This window comes from Coffea eugenioides, chromosome 1, assembly GCF_003713205.1.
Source record: "Coffea eugenioides isolate CCC68of chromosome 1, Ceug_1.0, whole genome shotgun sequence".
In the NCBI taxonomy this organism is placed as follows: domain Eukaryota; kingdom Viridiplantae; phylum Streptophyta; class Magnoliopsida; order Gentianales; family Rubiaceae; genus Coffea; species Coffea eugenioides.
Window position 1 is genome coordinate 985,991 of NC_040035.1, and position 18,192 is coordinate 1,004,182.

The 18,192-nt window shown below is 35.7% G+C and overlaps 2 protein-coding genes across 3 annotated transcripts; one reads left to right on the top strand and one right to left on the bottom strand.

Moving 5' to 3' along the window:
• Nucleotides 1-1,746: 1,746 nt before the first annotated feature.
• On the bottom strand, nucleotides 1,747-3,640 carry LOC113759782 (probable acyl-activating enzyme 1, peroxisomal). Its single transcript, XM_027302356.1, has 2 exons — nucleotides 3,569-3,640; nucleotides 1,747-3,516 (listed from the first exon to the last, which is right to left on the bottom strand). Exons 1-2 carry the CDS (start codon nucleotides 3,638-3,640, stop codon nucleotides 2,050-2,052), a joined length of 1,539 nt encoding a protein of 512 aa, XP_027158157.1. The 3' UTR covers nucleotides 1,747-2,049.
• An 8,122-nt stretch (nucleotides 3,641-11,762) lies between these two features.
• Nucleotides 11,763-17,537, top strand: LOC113750345 (putative disease resistance protein RGA4). 2 transcript variants are annotated; one of them, XM_027294339.1, is made up of 3 exons: nucleotides 11,763-14,956; nucleotides 15,910-16,427; nucleotides 16,862-17,537. In XM_027294339.1, exons 1-2 carry the CDS (start codon nucleotides 11,813-11,815, stop codon nucleotides 15,946-15,948), a joined length of 3,183 nt encoding a protein of 1,060 aa, XP_027150140.1. In that variant the 5' UTR covers nucleotides 11,763-11,812; the 3' UTR covers nucleotides 15,949-16,427; nucleotides 16,862-17,537. The 2 variants fall into 2 exon arrangements, 1 of the variants encoding a protein (XP_027150140.1); XR_003464651.1 differs by lacking the exons at nucleotides 11,763-14,956; nucleotides 15,910-16,427 and adding an exon at nucleotides 16,580-16,623.
• The last annotated feature ends 655 nt before the right edge of the window (nucleotides 17,538-18,192 follow it).

The following is an 18,192-nucleotide window of genomic DNA, read 5'->3' on the forward strand; positions in this document are numbered from 1 at the left end:
CCTACTCTACTCTTAGTCTACTACTATTCTACTTCACTCCCACCGACCACCGCAAACTCCAATGCCTTGGGAAAGTGAAAAAAGGTTGATTCTGTACTTTGGGTCTTCAAAAGGGCAGCTGCATCTGATTGAAATGCGGAGGTCAAACACTGCTTTGGCATATATCTTGGAGATGAAGAGGGACTACTCGGAATGAACCTCACAGATTCTGCCTTGTAATATCAACTGCAATGGGCACGCGACTGGTGCAACTTTCTGGTAATTCAAAACATTTTGATAGGGTAAGGTCTCTTTGTGAACCTGACCAGGGTTTCATGATACAATTCAAGAGGTACAGATGCCACCCTCATATCATGACCCTCACAGCTGTTTGATGCGGGGAAAAGTAAAGCTATCAGAAGTTTACTTAGTGAAGGATCTTGCAATTCATGTATTATGTGAACCATGTAATGTGGGTGATAAATGGTATGGATGGGTTGCCCTGCTGGTGATAAGGCAGATTTGAAGACTATTGCTGATACTGAAGCAGAAGTGAAGCAAATAACTTCACCGCTTATTGACAAATTTACCAAGGAAATACAAGATAACAGCAGGTAAGTTGTGAGCGTAAATACAATGAAACTATTATACTCTAATTCGATTTGATGACTCGAAAGGATGAGATGGATCGATTCCATAATGAAGGTGTGTACTCATTCCTCACATCCAGAGAATGATATCTTTAGTTGTTAATGATTTGATGCAGTGTTTTTTGCTTTCACTCTTTTCACAAGTGACAATATCTGCATTGATTTTCCCTCGCTTTCTTCCATTCGCATGAATCAGAGATACAAAAGATGCAGGACACCATGCTAATCAGTTGAAAAGGTATCTTCTGAGCATGCAGCTAGAGGCGTGGAAACAAAAGCTGATTGAGCGTAAGAAAGAATTGGAGAAACGGGAGGCTCGGAATGAAATAGAGAGGCAAAAACTTCAACTACAGAATAAAATGGTACATATCTGAACATACCATTGAAGGTAAATGAGAACAACCCAACCCCCATTGAACGTATGCAATACTAGAATATGGAACTGCAAGCAGAAAAAGAGAGCAACAATCAACAGAGGAATAGCATTCCAGCAGTTGAAATATAAACCACTCAAATCAAAAGCTAAAAGAGTTCGCAACCTGATGAAATTGTTAGCCTTGTTTTGTTGTTTAATAGATGAAACTTGATATTACTGTAACAATGATATATGATATGTTCCAGTCGCTGAACAATCTCTGTAGTTAAGCGGTTCCTATATCTATGAACTTCTGTCAAAACTGGTAATCAATTTAGAAAACAGATATTTGTCTGCTGTGTCATGATATGCGACTAAACTAGCTGGAAAATGTGAAGAGCGCTGCACGTTTGTTCAATAACTACTTGTAAAACAGAAAGAATCTCCTATATGTTTTAGGTCATTTGTAATTCACACAAGCTGAAGTCCGTTGAGACGTGATTGGACCATTGTCTCCTCGATTCTTGATTTACTGACTAGCAAATCATTGGTAAAGCTGCTGCAGCAAGTCTCCAATCTTAAGTTACCTGAGACAACTTCATTTTAAGACTAACACTTTTCAGTTGAAGTCTTCGTAGTAGATGTTGTCAAAGAATAAACAAGATTTGTTCATTCAGACTGATTGACGAATTTAATCCTTTAATATGTCCCAAGCTTGCATCAAAACTATGTTAGACAAGTTTGCCTTAATACAGTCGTAAATTTCTCCTCTGATTGAAGTGGAATGCTGATCTCATATTAAACTAAAGCACATTATATGGTTGATCAAATACAACTCAAGTCTTGACATTTAACTCATTATAATCTCGCCTTGGAACAAATTAAGAAGATATTAAATGCCTTTCACTTCCTTGTACCGGATCAAATCCTCAATATTCCACCTTCACTCCAAAAAGCCAACAGGATCAAGTTCTTGGTGAGGGATCAATTGTGATGTGACAACAGTCTTAACAACAGAACCAGGTGGTGGAAGTTTACATTGTTAGTTTGCAGACAACGGAAATGCTATAATCTGCTGGTCCTTGAAAGACTTCCCATGTCTTTGGCCTTCTGGCGGAGAACAAATTTTTGTATTTTTCCTGTAGAAGTTTTTGGCAATTCCCCAAAAACAACAGTTCGTGGAGCCATATAATGTGGCAAATGATCACAGCAATACTGGATAATTTCATCTGCATTTGCATTACAATCATCCTTCAATTTGACAAATGCACAAGGTGTTTCACCCCAATAATCATCTGGTCTTCCAACAACTGCAGCTTCCAGAACTGCTGGATGGCTATAAATCACTGATTCCACCTCAATCGAGCTAATATTCTCCCCTCCTGAGATGATAATGTCTTTGGATCGATCTTTTAATTCTATGTATCCATCAGGGTGTCTCACCCCCACGTCCCCACTTCGAAACCATCCACCTTTAAAAGCATCAGCTGTTGCTTTACTATCCTTAAAGTATCCATTCATGACGGTGTTGCCTCTGAACATCACCTCACCCCTTGTTTTTGTGTCCGGTGGTACGCTTTGCATTGTTTCTGGATCTTTGATATCGAGTTCTTCGATGGCAAGGTGGTGCAACCCTTGACGAGCCTTGACCTTGGCCTGTGCATTAGGTGGTAGTGAATTCCACTCGGGTTTCCAAGTGCAAACTGTTCCAGGACCATATGTTTCGGTCAAGCCATAGGAATGAGTAACATTGAATCCCAGCTCCTCCATCTTAAAAAGTACATGAGGAGGAGGGGGGGCAGCGCCTGTCATCACTATCACTTTTCCTGGAAGCAGTCTCCGATCAACAGACGGTGCATTAATTATCATATTTAATACTGTAGGTGCACCACCCATGTGGCTCACTTGGTGCTTAGATATGCACTCAAAAATCCCTTTTGCAGTTACATTTCTTAGACAAATATTTGTGCCACCCTGTGCTGCAACGGCCCAAGTAAGGCACCAGCCATTGCAATGGAACATCGGAACAGTCCACAAATAAACAGGCATGGATGGCATTTCGTTTAAAAGAGCAGCAGCCAGAGAATTGAGGTAGGCTCCTCTGTGACTGTAGACAACACCTTTGGGGCTTGATGTTGTACCTGAAGTGTAATTCAAAGCAATAGGATCCCACTCATCATGTGGCCTTATAACCTCAAAGTCTGGTCTTCCTGATGCCAAGAAAGATTCATACTCTAAATTGTCATTATTGAAATACATGTCACTAACCCTGGAAGATGAGCTAGCTTGGTCGGGAATCACAACTAATTTAGGCGTCTTGCTGCTTGTCTTTAGTAGAATCCCTAATGCCCCTTTTGCAATATGAAGTAACTGATAATCAACAAAAATGACTTTTGCACCTGAGTGTTTTAGCAATGTCGACACCATTGCTGAATCATGACGTATATTGAGAGTACAGAGAACTGCTCCTGCCATTGGAACTCCAAAGTGCAGCTCGTAGATTGCAGGAATATTTGGGGCCAGGACAGCGACCTACACATGTAATCAAAAGCTTAAATACAAGGTATCAGAAGAGACACATCACATCAGGTGGTTTAGACAAGAGAACACAGTCTTCTGTTGCATATGCACGCAAACTGTTTGACTTGTAATCCATGAAATACAGGGAAATCTATGAAAGGAAAGAAGGGCTGATGGAAACTGAATCAATATCGAAATAGATGGATGCGTAGTGCACCCTATGCATCCGTCTAGATTTTTTTGAGAAATCACCTACCAAACCTTAAATGACTGGTGGGTAATTACCAGCCCAAAGTCTGGCGGTTGTAAAGTGATTGGACTAGGATGATCATCTTTTAGTATTTCCTACACTACCGTGGCACAATTTTGTTCAGGGTGCAAAACCTATTGACATTCTGTCATTAAAAACTATTACGTTGTCTTTTGATATGTAGAAGGAAGTAGATGATAAAGCCTGAAACATTCCCTTTGCGCAAAACTATATGGTCAATGCGTCCAATAAATCTAGTATGCTAAAGCTGAGATGTAATTGTATTTTGTGTAAGATTTTAATCTGTACACAAGAACAACTCCACTTACATAATACTAACAGATAGTTTTAACACTAGATGCCAATTGAAAAAAAAAACAGTGTGCAAACCAAATATTCTTAGGTGATTTGGCCACAAGTCAATAAACAAATATGTAATTCTGACCGCAAGTTAAGAATTCAAACCCTTTCAAAACAGTAGTGCGTCCCTTTAATTTAGAAGTTAACTTCTTTCTCTACCTCCTATAATTCAGTTGAGTCTTCTTTTAACATAAAATAACTTAGCGATAAAAATAGGAATAGAGTTAGATATAAGTGATTGACATAAAAAAAAATTGTGTAACACGACTATCCAATTAATTGATATCCCCCACACGAAGAAAATTCAGCTTCCACAGGCCTTGTAGGACAATTCATAGGTAAATATTATTTGAACCATAGATTATTAATGAAATTTAGTAGAGTGCTCGTACGAATTCAAGAACATGATTCTTTAAGCATTAGATTTCCCGTGTGCAAAGATTGCAAAATTAGTGAATATAAGACGATATAAGACAAGAAACATTCCTTAGTTTGAATATAACATTAGATAGTATACATGTTCTTCCTCTTTCATATTTTAGAAAGGGAAACAACCAAATTGTTGATGGAGGAGTCCTTGATCTTTCCATGATATTGTGAGATTTTGGCGGCGAATTTGCTGAACAAATTGTTGATAATAGCATCCCAAAATGAGCTTGAATGAGGGGTTCATAAACAGCTCTCAAGTTCCTAGAAGATCTTCTAGGCACTGAATGTTCTATATCAAAACTCTTGCTTCCAGACTCATCATTAACCAGCAGAAGTGTAATTAAACAGCAGATGGAATTTCTGGTATACTTGTCAAGAAAGGAACCTCATCATTGTACCATAACTGAACAGCAAGACATAGCTAGACGGCAGGATTAAAAATACTTTGCCAAAATATTCCAATGGTTAAAGCACACAGATATTAGCACCCGAGATGCTTCCAAGATACTTTCAAACTTGACAAAGCACCTGAAATTCCAGGTATCAAGATTAGACCTATTTGTAGCGTACGTTTCCGCAAACTCTGGCGTAAATGGTCACCGAGAAACCAAAATTGGTCACAAATGCACAATTCCATAAGGTTAGCAATTTCGGGAATGGGGCAGCTACATTTAGCAATAGGTGCGGTTGTTTTACCTTTTTAATGATTTAGTGTACACTTAAATAATTTTGATGTACATTTATGTAACTTTTTATTGTGCTAGTAATAGTTCATGCACTTTGCATGCAGTTATATTAACCTAAATATAACATCTCTTATATATAATCTTTTGTTGTGAAATTTGATTGTTTAAATGATAATATAATATTTTCTATTTTCTATTTCTTTAATTAATTATTGTTACAAAGACTATCTAAATACGAACTCTTTGATCCATTGATTTTTGAATTTATTTTGAGCTTTTTGGTAATTATGGATTCAATTTTGATAAACAATTCTTAATGTGGTTATGTTGTGTATTCACAATATTTTTACCATTAAATCATAATAATATTTTTTAATATTGTACAAAAGATAACAAGAAATGCATGTATAGATATCAAGTGTGAGCCTAGTAAATAAAATTCACAATTATTAGCAAAGTAAAGATTAAAACAGTAAAATCAATTTCTGGAAGTGTATCAGAGTAAATAAATTGGCTTGTTAGATTTTGTCATTCTAATTATTTTCACCAAACTCATCCCTTCTTTTACCTCTTGGAAAGTTCATTTACTAGCCAGAATCTAGATGCGCCTTTTTTCATTTAAAAATAAAACCCATAGTTAAGTTTCTAATGAAATCAACAAATTTAAAAAATGAAAAAAAATTGTATCAACATTTTGAATGCTATTTGCCATAACATTTTGAATGTTATTTTTTCCTTGGTAAGACAAACAAAATGGAATTGTACAATTAGAATGAATTAATTATTAAGAATAAAATATATGAGCTGTGCTTATGCCCAACTTCGCATGAACATTTAATTATTCTACTTTATATCTTTTAGCTGAACTTTTCAATTTTTTCTTTTGTGAATTTGAATTGAATAATGTGAGGTGCATTACTGAATTTGGATTGTTTACATTTTTTTCTAAGTATTATTGAGGTTAGTAAAGAATGTAAATGATTTATACTGCTTAATTATCTTAGACTATCTATTTAATTGCCAATGGACATTCAATTGATAGAAATAATTGGATTCTTTTATTTGTTCTTTTCTTTCAGTATTTCTTCATACTGATAAAAAGCCCATAATTATACATCTGTCTTGTGATATTCATATCAAGATTCTCCAAATGAATATAGACTCTTTTCTTCTTATATATTTCTCTTTTGCTCCAAGAGCATATTTTTTTTGATACAAATATTTTTTACAATCTTAAAATTGTGGCTAATGTATTCATTCACACTATTTCGAATAAGAAATTATTTTGGCTAAGAAACTTTGACACACATAAGAATTGGAGATGAAGTGTAAGAGTCACTAAATAGTTTTAATAGGGAGTTTTTCATTTTAATTACCATTATTATTGAGATTTAGTTATTTGGAATGTTTCATATTTTTAATTACTACTACAATTGGAATGCAATAATTCTAATTGAAAGATAGAGATAATATGGGCACAATAAAACTAAGATCAAAAAGTGCATGCAACTTACAATGCCAAAACTTTTTAATATAGTAAAAAATAGATGTTATAAAATACATCATTGTGTGAATGTACATCAAATCATTAAAAAAAAGTAAAACAACCGCACTAACCGCACCTATTGCTAACCATAGCAACCCCAAACCCTGCAATTTCATAGTGACATCTTAAATTGAAGCGGACCACTAAGCAATACAGACTGGAAGATATGCACCTAATGCAACGCATATCAACTATTAGCTATGTAACAAGGAGATACTTGGATTCTTTGCTTACTATAGATGCTAAAAACACTCGAAAGCTTCTTGATAGATAGGCTTAGGTGCCAAATCCCGCTTCCCCCACTATATCTATGTGACCTTTTGTTTCACAAAATAAAGTAGTTATACGAATTTAGAGTTGAGTAGCAGCAATAAATTGCATAATTATACCTCGAACTACTAGAAGTCACTGAATTGGTCCCTTGTGGAATCATTGAAATGTCAATCCATGGCTATTCAACAACTTGTGGAATGATCCATTGAGACAAAAATGCCCGGACGACATCGTTTCAAACGAAGGTAGAAATCATTTTTAACATTCCAACTAGTTTCGCAACACTTACCAAAAAAAAAAAAAGGATAATTTCAGAAACCTGACAATTTCACTCAGTGCCCTCAAACTTTAAAAAATCTCATTTGGCTCTCTTGTTTTAAACTTTTTGTAACATTTGAAATCCATTTCAAAATATAATATTAAAAAACTCATTTTGAGAGAGAGAGAGAGAGAGAGAGAGAGAGAGAGTACAATTTCATTCCAAATTTGTCCTTTCTTGCTATTTTTTAATTGTCATAACACACCAAATTTGTTGCTTATCTTTTGTAAATTGATTGATGTTGTTCTTTAATGAAAATCTAAGAGTTGGCAACAAGATCAAAAAAACTCTTTAATAATTTTTGTGTCATTTGTTCGGACAAAAAATGTTAAATTACTTAAAATTATGAATCATTTACACTACTCTTAAAAATAACTTGCACTAACTTAAAAATAATACAAACAATTATATATATAAATTTTAGCATGTAGGTCCAAATTTTAGCATGTAGGTACAAACAATTTACACTACTCTCAAATCTAGGTTTTAAAAATTACATGTACCTCCCCTATTTTTACTTTTTAGTAACAATATAGGTCCAACAATATAGATTTTCTTGCAAAATTCCTAAATTGCCCTTTAAACTAAGAAAATATAGTATACTCAATTATTCTCTTTAACACTTTTGCACTAACTTAAAAATAATACAAACAATTTTATATATAAATTTTAGCATGTTGTATCTTTTTAGTCGGCAAACCATCGATTTGGACGTCAAAATTAAAAAATTAAAAAAATGTGTAAATGATTTATAAATTAGCTCAAAACACATATATTTGAAGTAGAGCAAACGTGTCATTTGCGTTACTTGTTCTGCTTTTAACCGGTCCCTCCTTTTTTAACTGTAAAGTACTACTCCTTGGAATTGTCAGAGCACTACTCTTTCGATTTTTTTTTTTTAGCAATATTATATAAGTAATTGGTCCCCGCAGCGGACTGAAGTAATTGGTCGATGTGTGAATGTAAGATTATGCTGATCTTTACGGGTCCCGCATGTTGTATGTTTTATATTGTACTACTAGTAGTATTCCATAACAAACAGGGAGTTTTAGAACGTTCTCAAAATAAATCAATCAATTTGATTGGGATCAAAACGTGTGGGGTCAGGTTTTTTTTTTTTTACATAATTATTCAGATAAAACCAACCCAGGCAGACCCAATTATCTTTATAACTTACAAAAAACTTTGATAAACTTTCAAATATATTATACACTCTTGACATTTAAAAAAAGGGATAATTTCACATACCTCCCCAAGGTTTTTAAAAATTACAGAGAGCTCCCTCTAGGTTTTAAAAATTATATATACCTCTCCTATTTTTACTTTTTAGTAACAATATAGGTCCAACAATATAGATTTTTTCACAAAATTCCTAAATTGCCCTTTAAACTAAGAAAAATTTTAGTATACTCAATTATTTTCTTCAACACTTTGCACAAATCAATAAACCTAATTTTTAGCAATCATTCAAGTATAAGTTTTAAAACTAAATAGCAGTCCAAAGGATCCCAATTTACATGTATAGTATCAATACTTGCTACCTAAAAAAACACACACAAAAAAAAACCCCATTGACAACCAATTTTATATCCCAAAATTAAATATCAATGCTCAAATGCCTTTTCAATACAAATTAATCTCACTTAGAACTGCTATTACAACCCTTCTATGGTCTTAAAAATATTAATATCTCAAATATAGAAAATAAATTCTACCTCCACAATAAAATCATAACACAAGATTTCTAATCAAATGAAAGAAATCCTTATGTAATTATTGACATTTTATAAAAAAAATTTTAAAAATAAATAAAATATGATAAATTCAACATCTTTAGTTCTTTTTCCTATTTCAATCATCAATTTCATTATTTATTTCTCTATCACTACGACTCTCTTCATTTTCTTCTAATTTGACACATAATCTACTCCTTCTGTTGATTTTATAATTTCAATTTGCTAATATCCACAAAATTGAAGATAATAAAAAGAAGTTGTATTAACTAAAAAAGAGATGAGTGAAAATAGACAAGAGACAGAAAAATAAATTTTTTTGAGTTTTGTAAATTTATTGCCTTAAATTTAAAATTTTCAACCAAGTAGAGGGCATTATAGGTATTTTACTATACCAAGGGAGGTAAGTGTAATTTTTTAAACCTGAGGGGAATCAAGTGAAATTGTTAAAAATCTCAAGGGAGGTTTCTGAAATTATCCATAAAAACATAACATGAGCAATTGAAAGAGGGAGTAGAAGTTTCAATAATTCAATGATTATTATCTATTTCAAAAGATAAAAGTTCAATTAATTTGAGATCACAAGCTTGATTATTGAGACGCTAAGGAGACTATCATTATGCGTCTCTATTTTGAACCAAGAAGCGAAATAGCTAATCTTAAAAGAAGAGGTGTATTTCTATTTAGTGATGATAAAATAAACTCAAGTGGGCAAAGTGCAACTTATCCCTAATTACATTGGAGATTATTGCTAACTGACCCTTTGCTTTATTTCAATTTGATTGCGAGGAGACAAAAGCAATTTCTTATTGCTCTTGGGTGGATATTATGAGCGTATTCAGATAATAGATTATTTGAAATAATTTTTTGAAAAAGAGCACAATGATATTCTTTTAAATATAATATATATAACATAAAAAGATAATTAAAAAATATATTTTTTTAGCAAGAAGTTCATTAGCAACATCTAATTAAAAAATATGTTGATAATATAATTAATATATTATTTGTGACGTGTGTGAGATATTTAGTGCCCACGCAGACATTCAACCAGAGAACATGAAGGCCCCCGCAAGGCCGCAACAAAGGCAATTCAAGTGAAAATGCCAACCTGTCACCTGCACCTCAAAAGTAGTTTGGAGAAATTTCATCCTTTTGGGTCCCATATATTTTGTCACAATCTTGTGATTATCATTCAAAAACGCATGCCCACCTGGAAACCCAAATCATTTAAGATTCTTGCATTATTGAAAATAAATGCAGAGTCCTGAAGTGGGGCAAAACTTTTGGAACGAAGGGAGTATTTTAATTGAGTCAAGTCCATATTACTAACTATATGTTTAATTGGTGTGTATTTATATCATTAGCAGTTAGCAATTGTTCTTTTGTACAAAATTTTCCCTCTAGTGATTAATCTACAGGATGATGAGTTAGACGTTAAGCCAGTAAGAATTGTTCTTTTGTACAAAATTTTAAACTTGAATTTAGTGTCAAATATTGATTAATGTGAAAATAACATTGAAAAAAAAGAGATTAAAAGTAAATTTGAGTTTAATAAAATAATAAATATTTTAAGTCATTTTAAAATAAAAAAGTAAATCGAGAAGGAGGAAAAAAAAAACGAATAAAAGAGAAACTACAAGATGATGAGTTAAGATGATGAGTTAGACGTTAATTAAGCCAGTAAGAAACAGATGACGAGTTAGACCTGCTTTATTGCACCGTGATAAGAAGGAATCAGAGTGCCCACTGTTTTAGCTGCAAGTTTGGCTATATGCTGCAGATGCGACAATTTGTCGGCAAGAAGCTGTGGCTACGAATTGTCGGCAACTTCCAGGAAGTCCACGGTAAAGCGGTAAAAGAAAAGTTCGTTGGTGACGTCTTTGGAGTGTAGCTTTGCAGAGTGAAGCCGGGGGGCAAATTGCAAAAAGTGGAAAATTTTGGAAGTGCAAAAAGTTGTGTGGAAAAATTTTCATTCCCGCAAGTTTTAGCCTCCACAGATTTTGCTGCCCTTAGTTGCCAAAGTTGAACCATATCCTTCCTTGTCTCATCGCAGAAAGCATCCCCCCATCACCATTGCAGAACACTTTCATCCTAATTCCAATCCCAAGCGAGAAAAAAATGGCTGATGCTGCTGTTAGTGCTACCATTCAGGTTGCATTGCAGACGGTTGTTTCCCTTGCCGCTGATCATGTTAATCTGGCTCGTGAATTCCCAAAGGAGCTGAAGAAACTCGACAAATCTGCTGCAATGATCCGAGGCTTCTTGGCTGGTGCCGACGAGGACAAGCATAGCCCAGTGGTGCAAAATTGGCTCAAGCAGCTGGAAGAAGAGGTTTTCAAAGCTGACAATGTGCTGGACGAGCTCAACTATGAGAATCTTCGTCGGAAGGTGAAGTATCAAAATCAACCCATGAAAAAGAAGGTACTCTTCTGCTTTTCATTCTTTAATAAAATTGGTTTTCGTTGGAGGTTGGGTTCAATGATCAGGGAGATCAACACGAACCTTGAAAGCATCCATCAGAATGCCGAACATCTGGGACTGGTCCCCAAGCTCCAAGTTGAAGAAGCATCTAGAGCCACAACAAGCCGACAGACCGACTCTATTATTGTTCGAAGTGATGTCCTAGGAAGAGACGAGGATGAATCAGAAATAGTCAAGAAGTTGTTGGCCGAATCTGAAAGTGTTATTTCAGTCATTCCCATAACTGGCATGGGTGGTTTAGGCAAAACAACTCTGGCTAAAGCCGTTTATAAAAATGAACAAATTGTTGGACATTTTGACCAAACAATGTGGGTTTGTGTGGCTGAAAAAGTAGATAGAATCGAGGTGGTCTTCAAAATGATTCTTGAATCGTTAATAGGAGGAAGGGTTGAAGTGGATCGTAGGGAGGAAATAGTTAAAAAAATTCAAGATGAACTCAAGGAAAAAAGATATTTCCTTGTTCTTGATGATTTGTGGAATGATCAAGAAGTATTGTTGGATGACTTTTTCAGCACTTTGGCGGGACTCAATGCGAAGAAAGGGAGCTGGTGTCTTGTTACTTCTCGTCTGCAAGAAGTGGCAACTATTCTGTCTAGACATCCGCAGATCAATTTTACTCGCCATGAGCTGGGAAGGCTATGCGAGGATGATTGCTGGTCTATCATGAAAAAATGGGCAAATGTAGGGGAAGAATTACCAAAAGAATTGGAAGACATGAGGGAGCAAGTTTTAAGAAGATGTGACGGTCTACCTCTGGCAGCAAAGTTAATCGGAGGTTTGTTATCTAAAAAGAGAAAAGAGGAGTGGCTATCTATTTTGGAGGAGAGCCTCTTGAATGGAGATCAGGGTGGGATTGAGCAAATAATTAAGGTGAGTTTTGATCATCTGTCACCTGCACCGGTTAAGAAATGCTTTGCATATTGCTCAATTTTTTATCAAGATACTGAATTGGAACAAGATCGACTAGTTGAGCTTTGGATGGCTGAAGGCTTTCTTCAACCGGATTCCCAAAATGAAAGAACGATGGAGGGAATAGGATATGAGTATCTGAGAACTTTGCTGCAAACTTCCTTATTGGAAGAAGTAAAAGAGGAGAGTAGAACATGGTATAAAATGCATGATCTTGTGCATGATTTTGCAAAATCAATTTTGAATCGTAGCAGCAGCAATCAGGACCGCTACCTTGCAGTATACTCATCCGAAAGAATGGTAGAAAACATGAACGAAAAAAAATCAGCATCGCTTCGCACATTATTTCTGGAGGGTGGCATAGCTGATGATATGTTATCAAAGTTCAAATACTTGCATGTCCTAAAATTGTTTGGAGCAGATGTCGAAGAGTTGCCGACCTCCATTGGCAAACTAATACATTTACACTTACTTGACATTTCAGAGTCTTGGATTAGAACTTTGCCAGAATCTCTTTGCAAACTTTATAGTTTGCAAACACTGAGAATTGGCATGTTTGTAGACGGTTTTCCAAAGGAGATGAGCAATTTGATTAGCATGAGACATCTTCACTCTCATAATGATTATACAGGACGCGGAATCCAAATGCCATCCGGGATTGGACGATGGATTTGTCTTCAAACGTTAAAGTTCTTTAACATAGGTCGTCAAAAGGAAGGTCGTGGTATCCAAGAACTTGGACCCTTGCAAGATCTTAAAGGCTCCTTGGAGATCAGAAATCTTGAATTAGTAAATGGCAAAGATGATGCTGAACTGGCGAACCTATCTAAAAAGCCAAATCTGTATCGGTTGGTATATGAGTGGGGCAATAGGGATTGGGGAAGTGATAAATGTGATGAAGATGTGTTGGAAGGCCTCCAACCTCAACCAAATTTAAAAGAGTTACAAATTTTGAAGTTCATGGGTGATCAGTTTCCACAATGGTTCATGAATTTGACATCACTGGTGGAGTTGCAGGTGGCGAATTGCACAAGATGCAGAAAACTCCCTGCGCTAGGACAGCTGCCATTCCTCAAGGGCCTCTATCTGACTGGATTGGAAAACATAAGAAGCATTGGGCTTTCATTCTACAGTACAAGTGCTGAGGACGACGGCGTATCAGGAGGTTCAAGCACTATTAGCAGACAAACATTCTTTCCAGCCCTTAAAATTCTCTCTCTTGAAAGCATGAAAAATTTGAAAGAGTGGAAGGACGCACTCGAGATGATGTCAACCGCAGGTGGAGTACATGTGATGGATGTGTTTCCCGTGCTTGAAAAGTTGTCTATTAGTGATTGCCCCCAGCTGACCACCATTCCAACTCCAAGTCGCTTCCCAAGTCTTGATGTATTGGAAATCAAAGAGAATTGTCATGTTTTGCTGGCAGAAAAGGTTTTGAGCAATATAACCACACTCTCGTCCCTTGAATTAAGTGGTAGTAGTTATCAACGCATGGAGTCTCTAAAATTAGTGAGACGACCAGAGAGCTTGAGTATTGAAGGCTGTAATAGTCTACCCACTGACATGCTTGAGCGACTCTGTCTTTTTCCAACTCTTCAGCGTGTAGAATTGAGGGATGCCGACAATATAACAACATTAAGAGGAATGAGTTGCGCCGCTTGTCTTGAGAGATTGGAAGTCACTTTTTGTTGGAATTTACGGGAGTTGCCAGAAGATCTGTATCAATTTCAAGTTTTAGAGCACTTGGAGATACGGGGTTGCCCGAGAATTGATTCATTTGGATATCCAAATCCTAAAAATTCATTTGGACAGAAAGGCCTCCTTAAGTCTCTTGAGCAATTTACTGTTTCTTGGTGCGATGAGTTAACAAGATTACCAGTGGAGATGTTCGAGTCGTGTACGTCTCTCCGACAGCTGAGTCTGTTCCTGTGCCGCAGTCTGGTCTCCTTTCCCCTTGATTTGCGACGAACCCCTTCTCTCGAGAGCTTCATTTTACGGGGGTGTCCCAACTTGATTGCTGAGATGCCTAGTGGATTTGGCTATCTTACCAGCTTAAGGGAAGTGGACATTGGTCCCTTCTCACATGACTCTGCAAGCGAATTTGATTGGGCTGGATTAGCATCTTCATCATCACTCCGACACGTGTCTTTGCTTGGAATGCGTGACACGAAATCTCTGCCACATCAGCTTCAAGACTCGACTACCATCACATCACTATCTCTACTTGGCTTCAGAGCAATCAAAGCCTTACCAGATTGGCTTGGGAACCTTGCGTCTCTTGAAGACCTAATCCTAGAGGGTTGCCTAAAGCTTGAATATTTACCCTCCGTAGATGCCATGGAACGCCTCAAATTAAGACGTCTGAGAATTCGTGGTTGTCCTCTATTAGAACGAAGATGCACTCCTGAAAGCGGCTCCGAGTGGCCCAAGATCTCTAATATTCCAGAGCGTGTTGTTGTTCCGGTAAGATCTCATCTCAAAATTTTAATTAATTGCTTCTCATTATTGGATCATCTTATTCTACCCGTATTTGTCCCTCACTCTTTTTCTCCATAAATATCTATTCCTCTACTTCTTCTGGCAAAAGATTACTCTCTCTTTCAATTTTTAAGCTAATTCATGTCATTAACAAAGTAGAGTTACAAGCAAATTGAAAGACAACAAAAATTCTGGATTTCATCTGCTTTTCTGAACCATCAAAAGGGTTAATGAGCATGGTAAAATTCACTACTACATGTGAACTTGGTACTGGCTATTTGTCCATGAAATTCGCAAACATTGCAAGCGTAAACATTCAGCTTCAATGGGGCCAGTATGTTCTTATTTTTTTTTTGTCAGTGATATTTCCAAACCAACATTAAAACCAATGAAATAGCAATTTGGGGTGATACACAAATTATAACATGCATATAAGAGTTTCCAAAAAATTTGAAAAAATTACTAAAAATAGGAAAACACCATAACTTATATAAATTAGTTACTAATTATATAAATACAGTAACTAATTATTTAAATACAGTAATGCTGCTATAACCATACAGTAAATGATTTTAGCATCGAGTATACCTTCCATTCCTATTTTATATATTGACATTAAAACTTAAGTATAAGATTAAAACCATCATATCTTATATAACACAGTAAGAATCCCAATACACGGAAGCAATTTCAACAGTTAATTTTCTTTTTTGCTTATTTTCAATTATATTCCTAAAATTCATTTTAACGGGTGGATATGTTCTTAATATTCTCACTCTGTAAGACTCTGAATTATGATTGCCGTAAAATTAGCTCAATGTCGATTAAGTTGAAATTGTTTGCAGAGCAATTTTTAAATTCTTATCATCTTTTAAAATTTTTAAAATTAGCTACTTTTCTGTTTTGTGAATTGGATTGATAATATTATGGCCTTGCAGGACACAAGTGACAGTGAAGCAGCTTATGAAACATTGTGAAAGGCTCAAAAGTGTGCTCAAGGCAGAGTCAGCCTGGAACCTCTAAAGCATCTTATTGCACTTTTCGCATTCTCCAACTGCAACATCAGGCTGTGATTTCCCATCATTTTTGAAGAAAGATGAGTGGCTTGTGCCAGGCTTGTAGAAAGTACTATGGTTGGAGAATAATTAAAGGGGAGCATGGTAGCTGGTACTGGAGAGCTATCAACGTACAAGACTTGCTTGAAGAAAACTGGGCGTACTGATACTTTAATTCCAGAGGTGACAACATTTGATGGAAAGAAGTTAGACATTGTAGACAGCATTGGTGATCATTTGGACGACATAAACGAAGCATGCGATTGCAGTGTCAGTCGTTCATTTGGATGGAATCAGTTCAAAGTTTTGGTGCTGCAATTGCAGCGGCAAAAATTTATACCTTTCCACTCAAGAACAAGAGAGACTCATTATACAACTGTGCTGACAGTTAGTCATTCCAGGTACCAGGCTCAGTGTTGAATTTGTTTTAGTAAAATAACGTACCCTAAGTACCTTCTTGGTTCTTAAGTAAATTATTTTGACATGTCTACTTCAAGATAAATAGTCACAATCCAAAAAATTGCAGTTTGAATGATCAATAAACAGTTTGAATGATCAATCTTCTAGGAAGCAATATGTGACAGAGTAGATGAAGAGGTATGTAGTCTCAATGAATTAAATTTGAAGGCCTACAATGTTTCTGTTGCTGTTGCCTTAACATCAAATGAATCACATACAAAAGCTATGCTCTGAATTTAGTATGCGTTTTTTATGGCTGAATCGATGTAATTCTGCTTAATATTTGCTCTTTAGAAATTTTTGTAATACATTCTTCATAAGTTTTGATGGTTCAACGTGGCTAACATGGTGGTGTTTTTTTCCTGAATCTATTTAGGAAGCAGACATCATCTCGTTGGAAAAAGAACAACATGGTTCCCTGTCGTTTTTGTGAGAATGTCAAAAGGAAGAAATTACTGTCACTCGGCAGGCAAGTTTCGCAGATGAAGATGGTCATCAATTATAGTTATTTTGCTCATTAATTTGCACTAGCATTGATGGAGGCTTCTCAAACATCATGTAGAAAAACTGAAAGTGTTATGGTTCTGTAGTGCTCGGAATGCAGAAATGAAGGCAATGATTTGGCTAAACTTTTTGTTAGCCTGTTTCGATTTTTTTTTTCCTTATCTATCTTCTGGAAATGTAATTTGGTTCAGAAGAAGAGAAGATTTGATGATGGAAGCTAGATGTTGAAGATAGCAGTAACAGTCATTGGGAAAGCAAAAGCAAAGCATGTAGTGGGATGGCAGAAATTCAAAGATTATGTGCTGCAAGAATATGTATTCACATGCAAGGGTTTCTAAGCCCTCGTTCAAAGGTTCAAGGAAGCACTGCCGCTAGATCATGCAATGCCTTTCTCAATTGGACAATGGACTATACATTTCCACCCAAAAATAAGAGAGATTCATGATGCACTTGTGCTAACAGTTGATTATTCCAGGTGTTGAATTTGTCAAGGTAAACTAACATACATTTACCATAACACCTTGTTGGGTTTTAACTTATTTTTTTTATTTGAATAATATAAATGTTGGCTTGTCAAACCAGCAAAAATAAAAGTTCCTACTCTAAAAATATGAATTCGAGGGTAGCGGTGAGTAGGGTCGTATTCACAGGGACTGAGTGATTTATTTCTTTGTGAAAAATGGGGGATTAGTAGAAATTAACTAAATAGCTCACTTGAGTAAAAATAAAGACAGTAGCACAAAATTAAATAAAACTAAATCAAAAATAGGCAACACTCTAGTCGAAGGTCCAATCTCCACTTTGGTTCATTTAACTGATCATCGATACAAAGGTGAAATCACTTATTCATGAATAAACTGGTTATGATCGTCAACACGCCTTGACAACCTGCCTCGCCTTATGTATCACACACATCAGTTAATATTCATGGGAGCCACCCCAAGTCAAAGCCGCAATATGACTATGTAACAATCTCATTGAATATTGTCCACGAAATTGGAAAACAAACTTTTCTGTATGCCTATATAGATAGGCACTATATTGTTGTAGAAATTATGGAAACTTTTCTCTCCCAAATATTTCTTCCAACATGTTATCAAGAGTCTTTTGCTTAAACTCTCCATAGTTCTTCGTTTCTCATTCCCTCAAAAAAAAAAAAATTCTGTTGGTGTTTCAATTAGTCGATTTCTAGTCGGTTTTTCA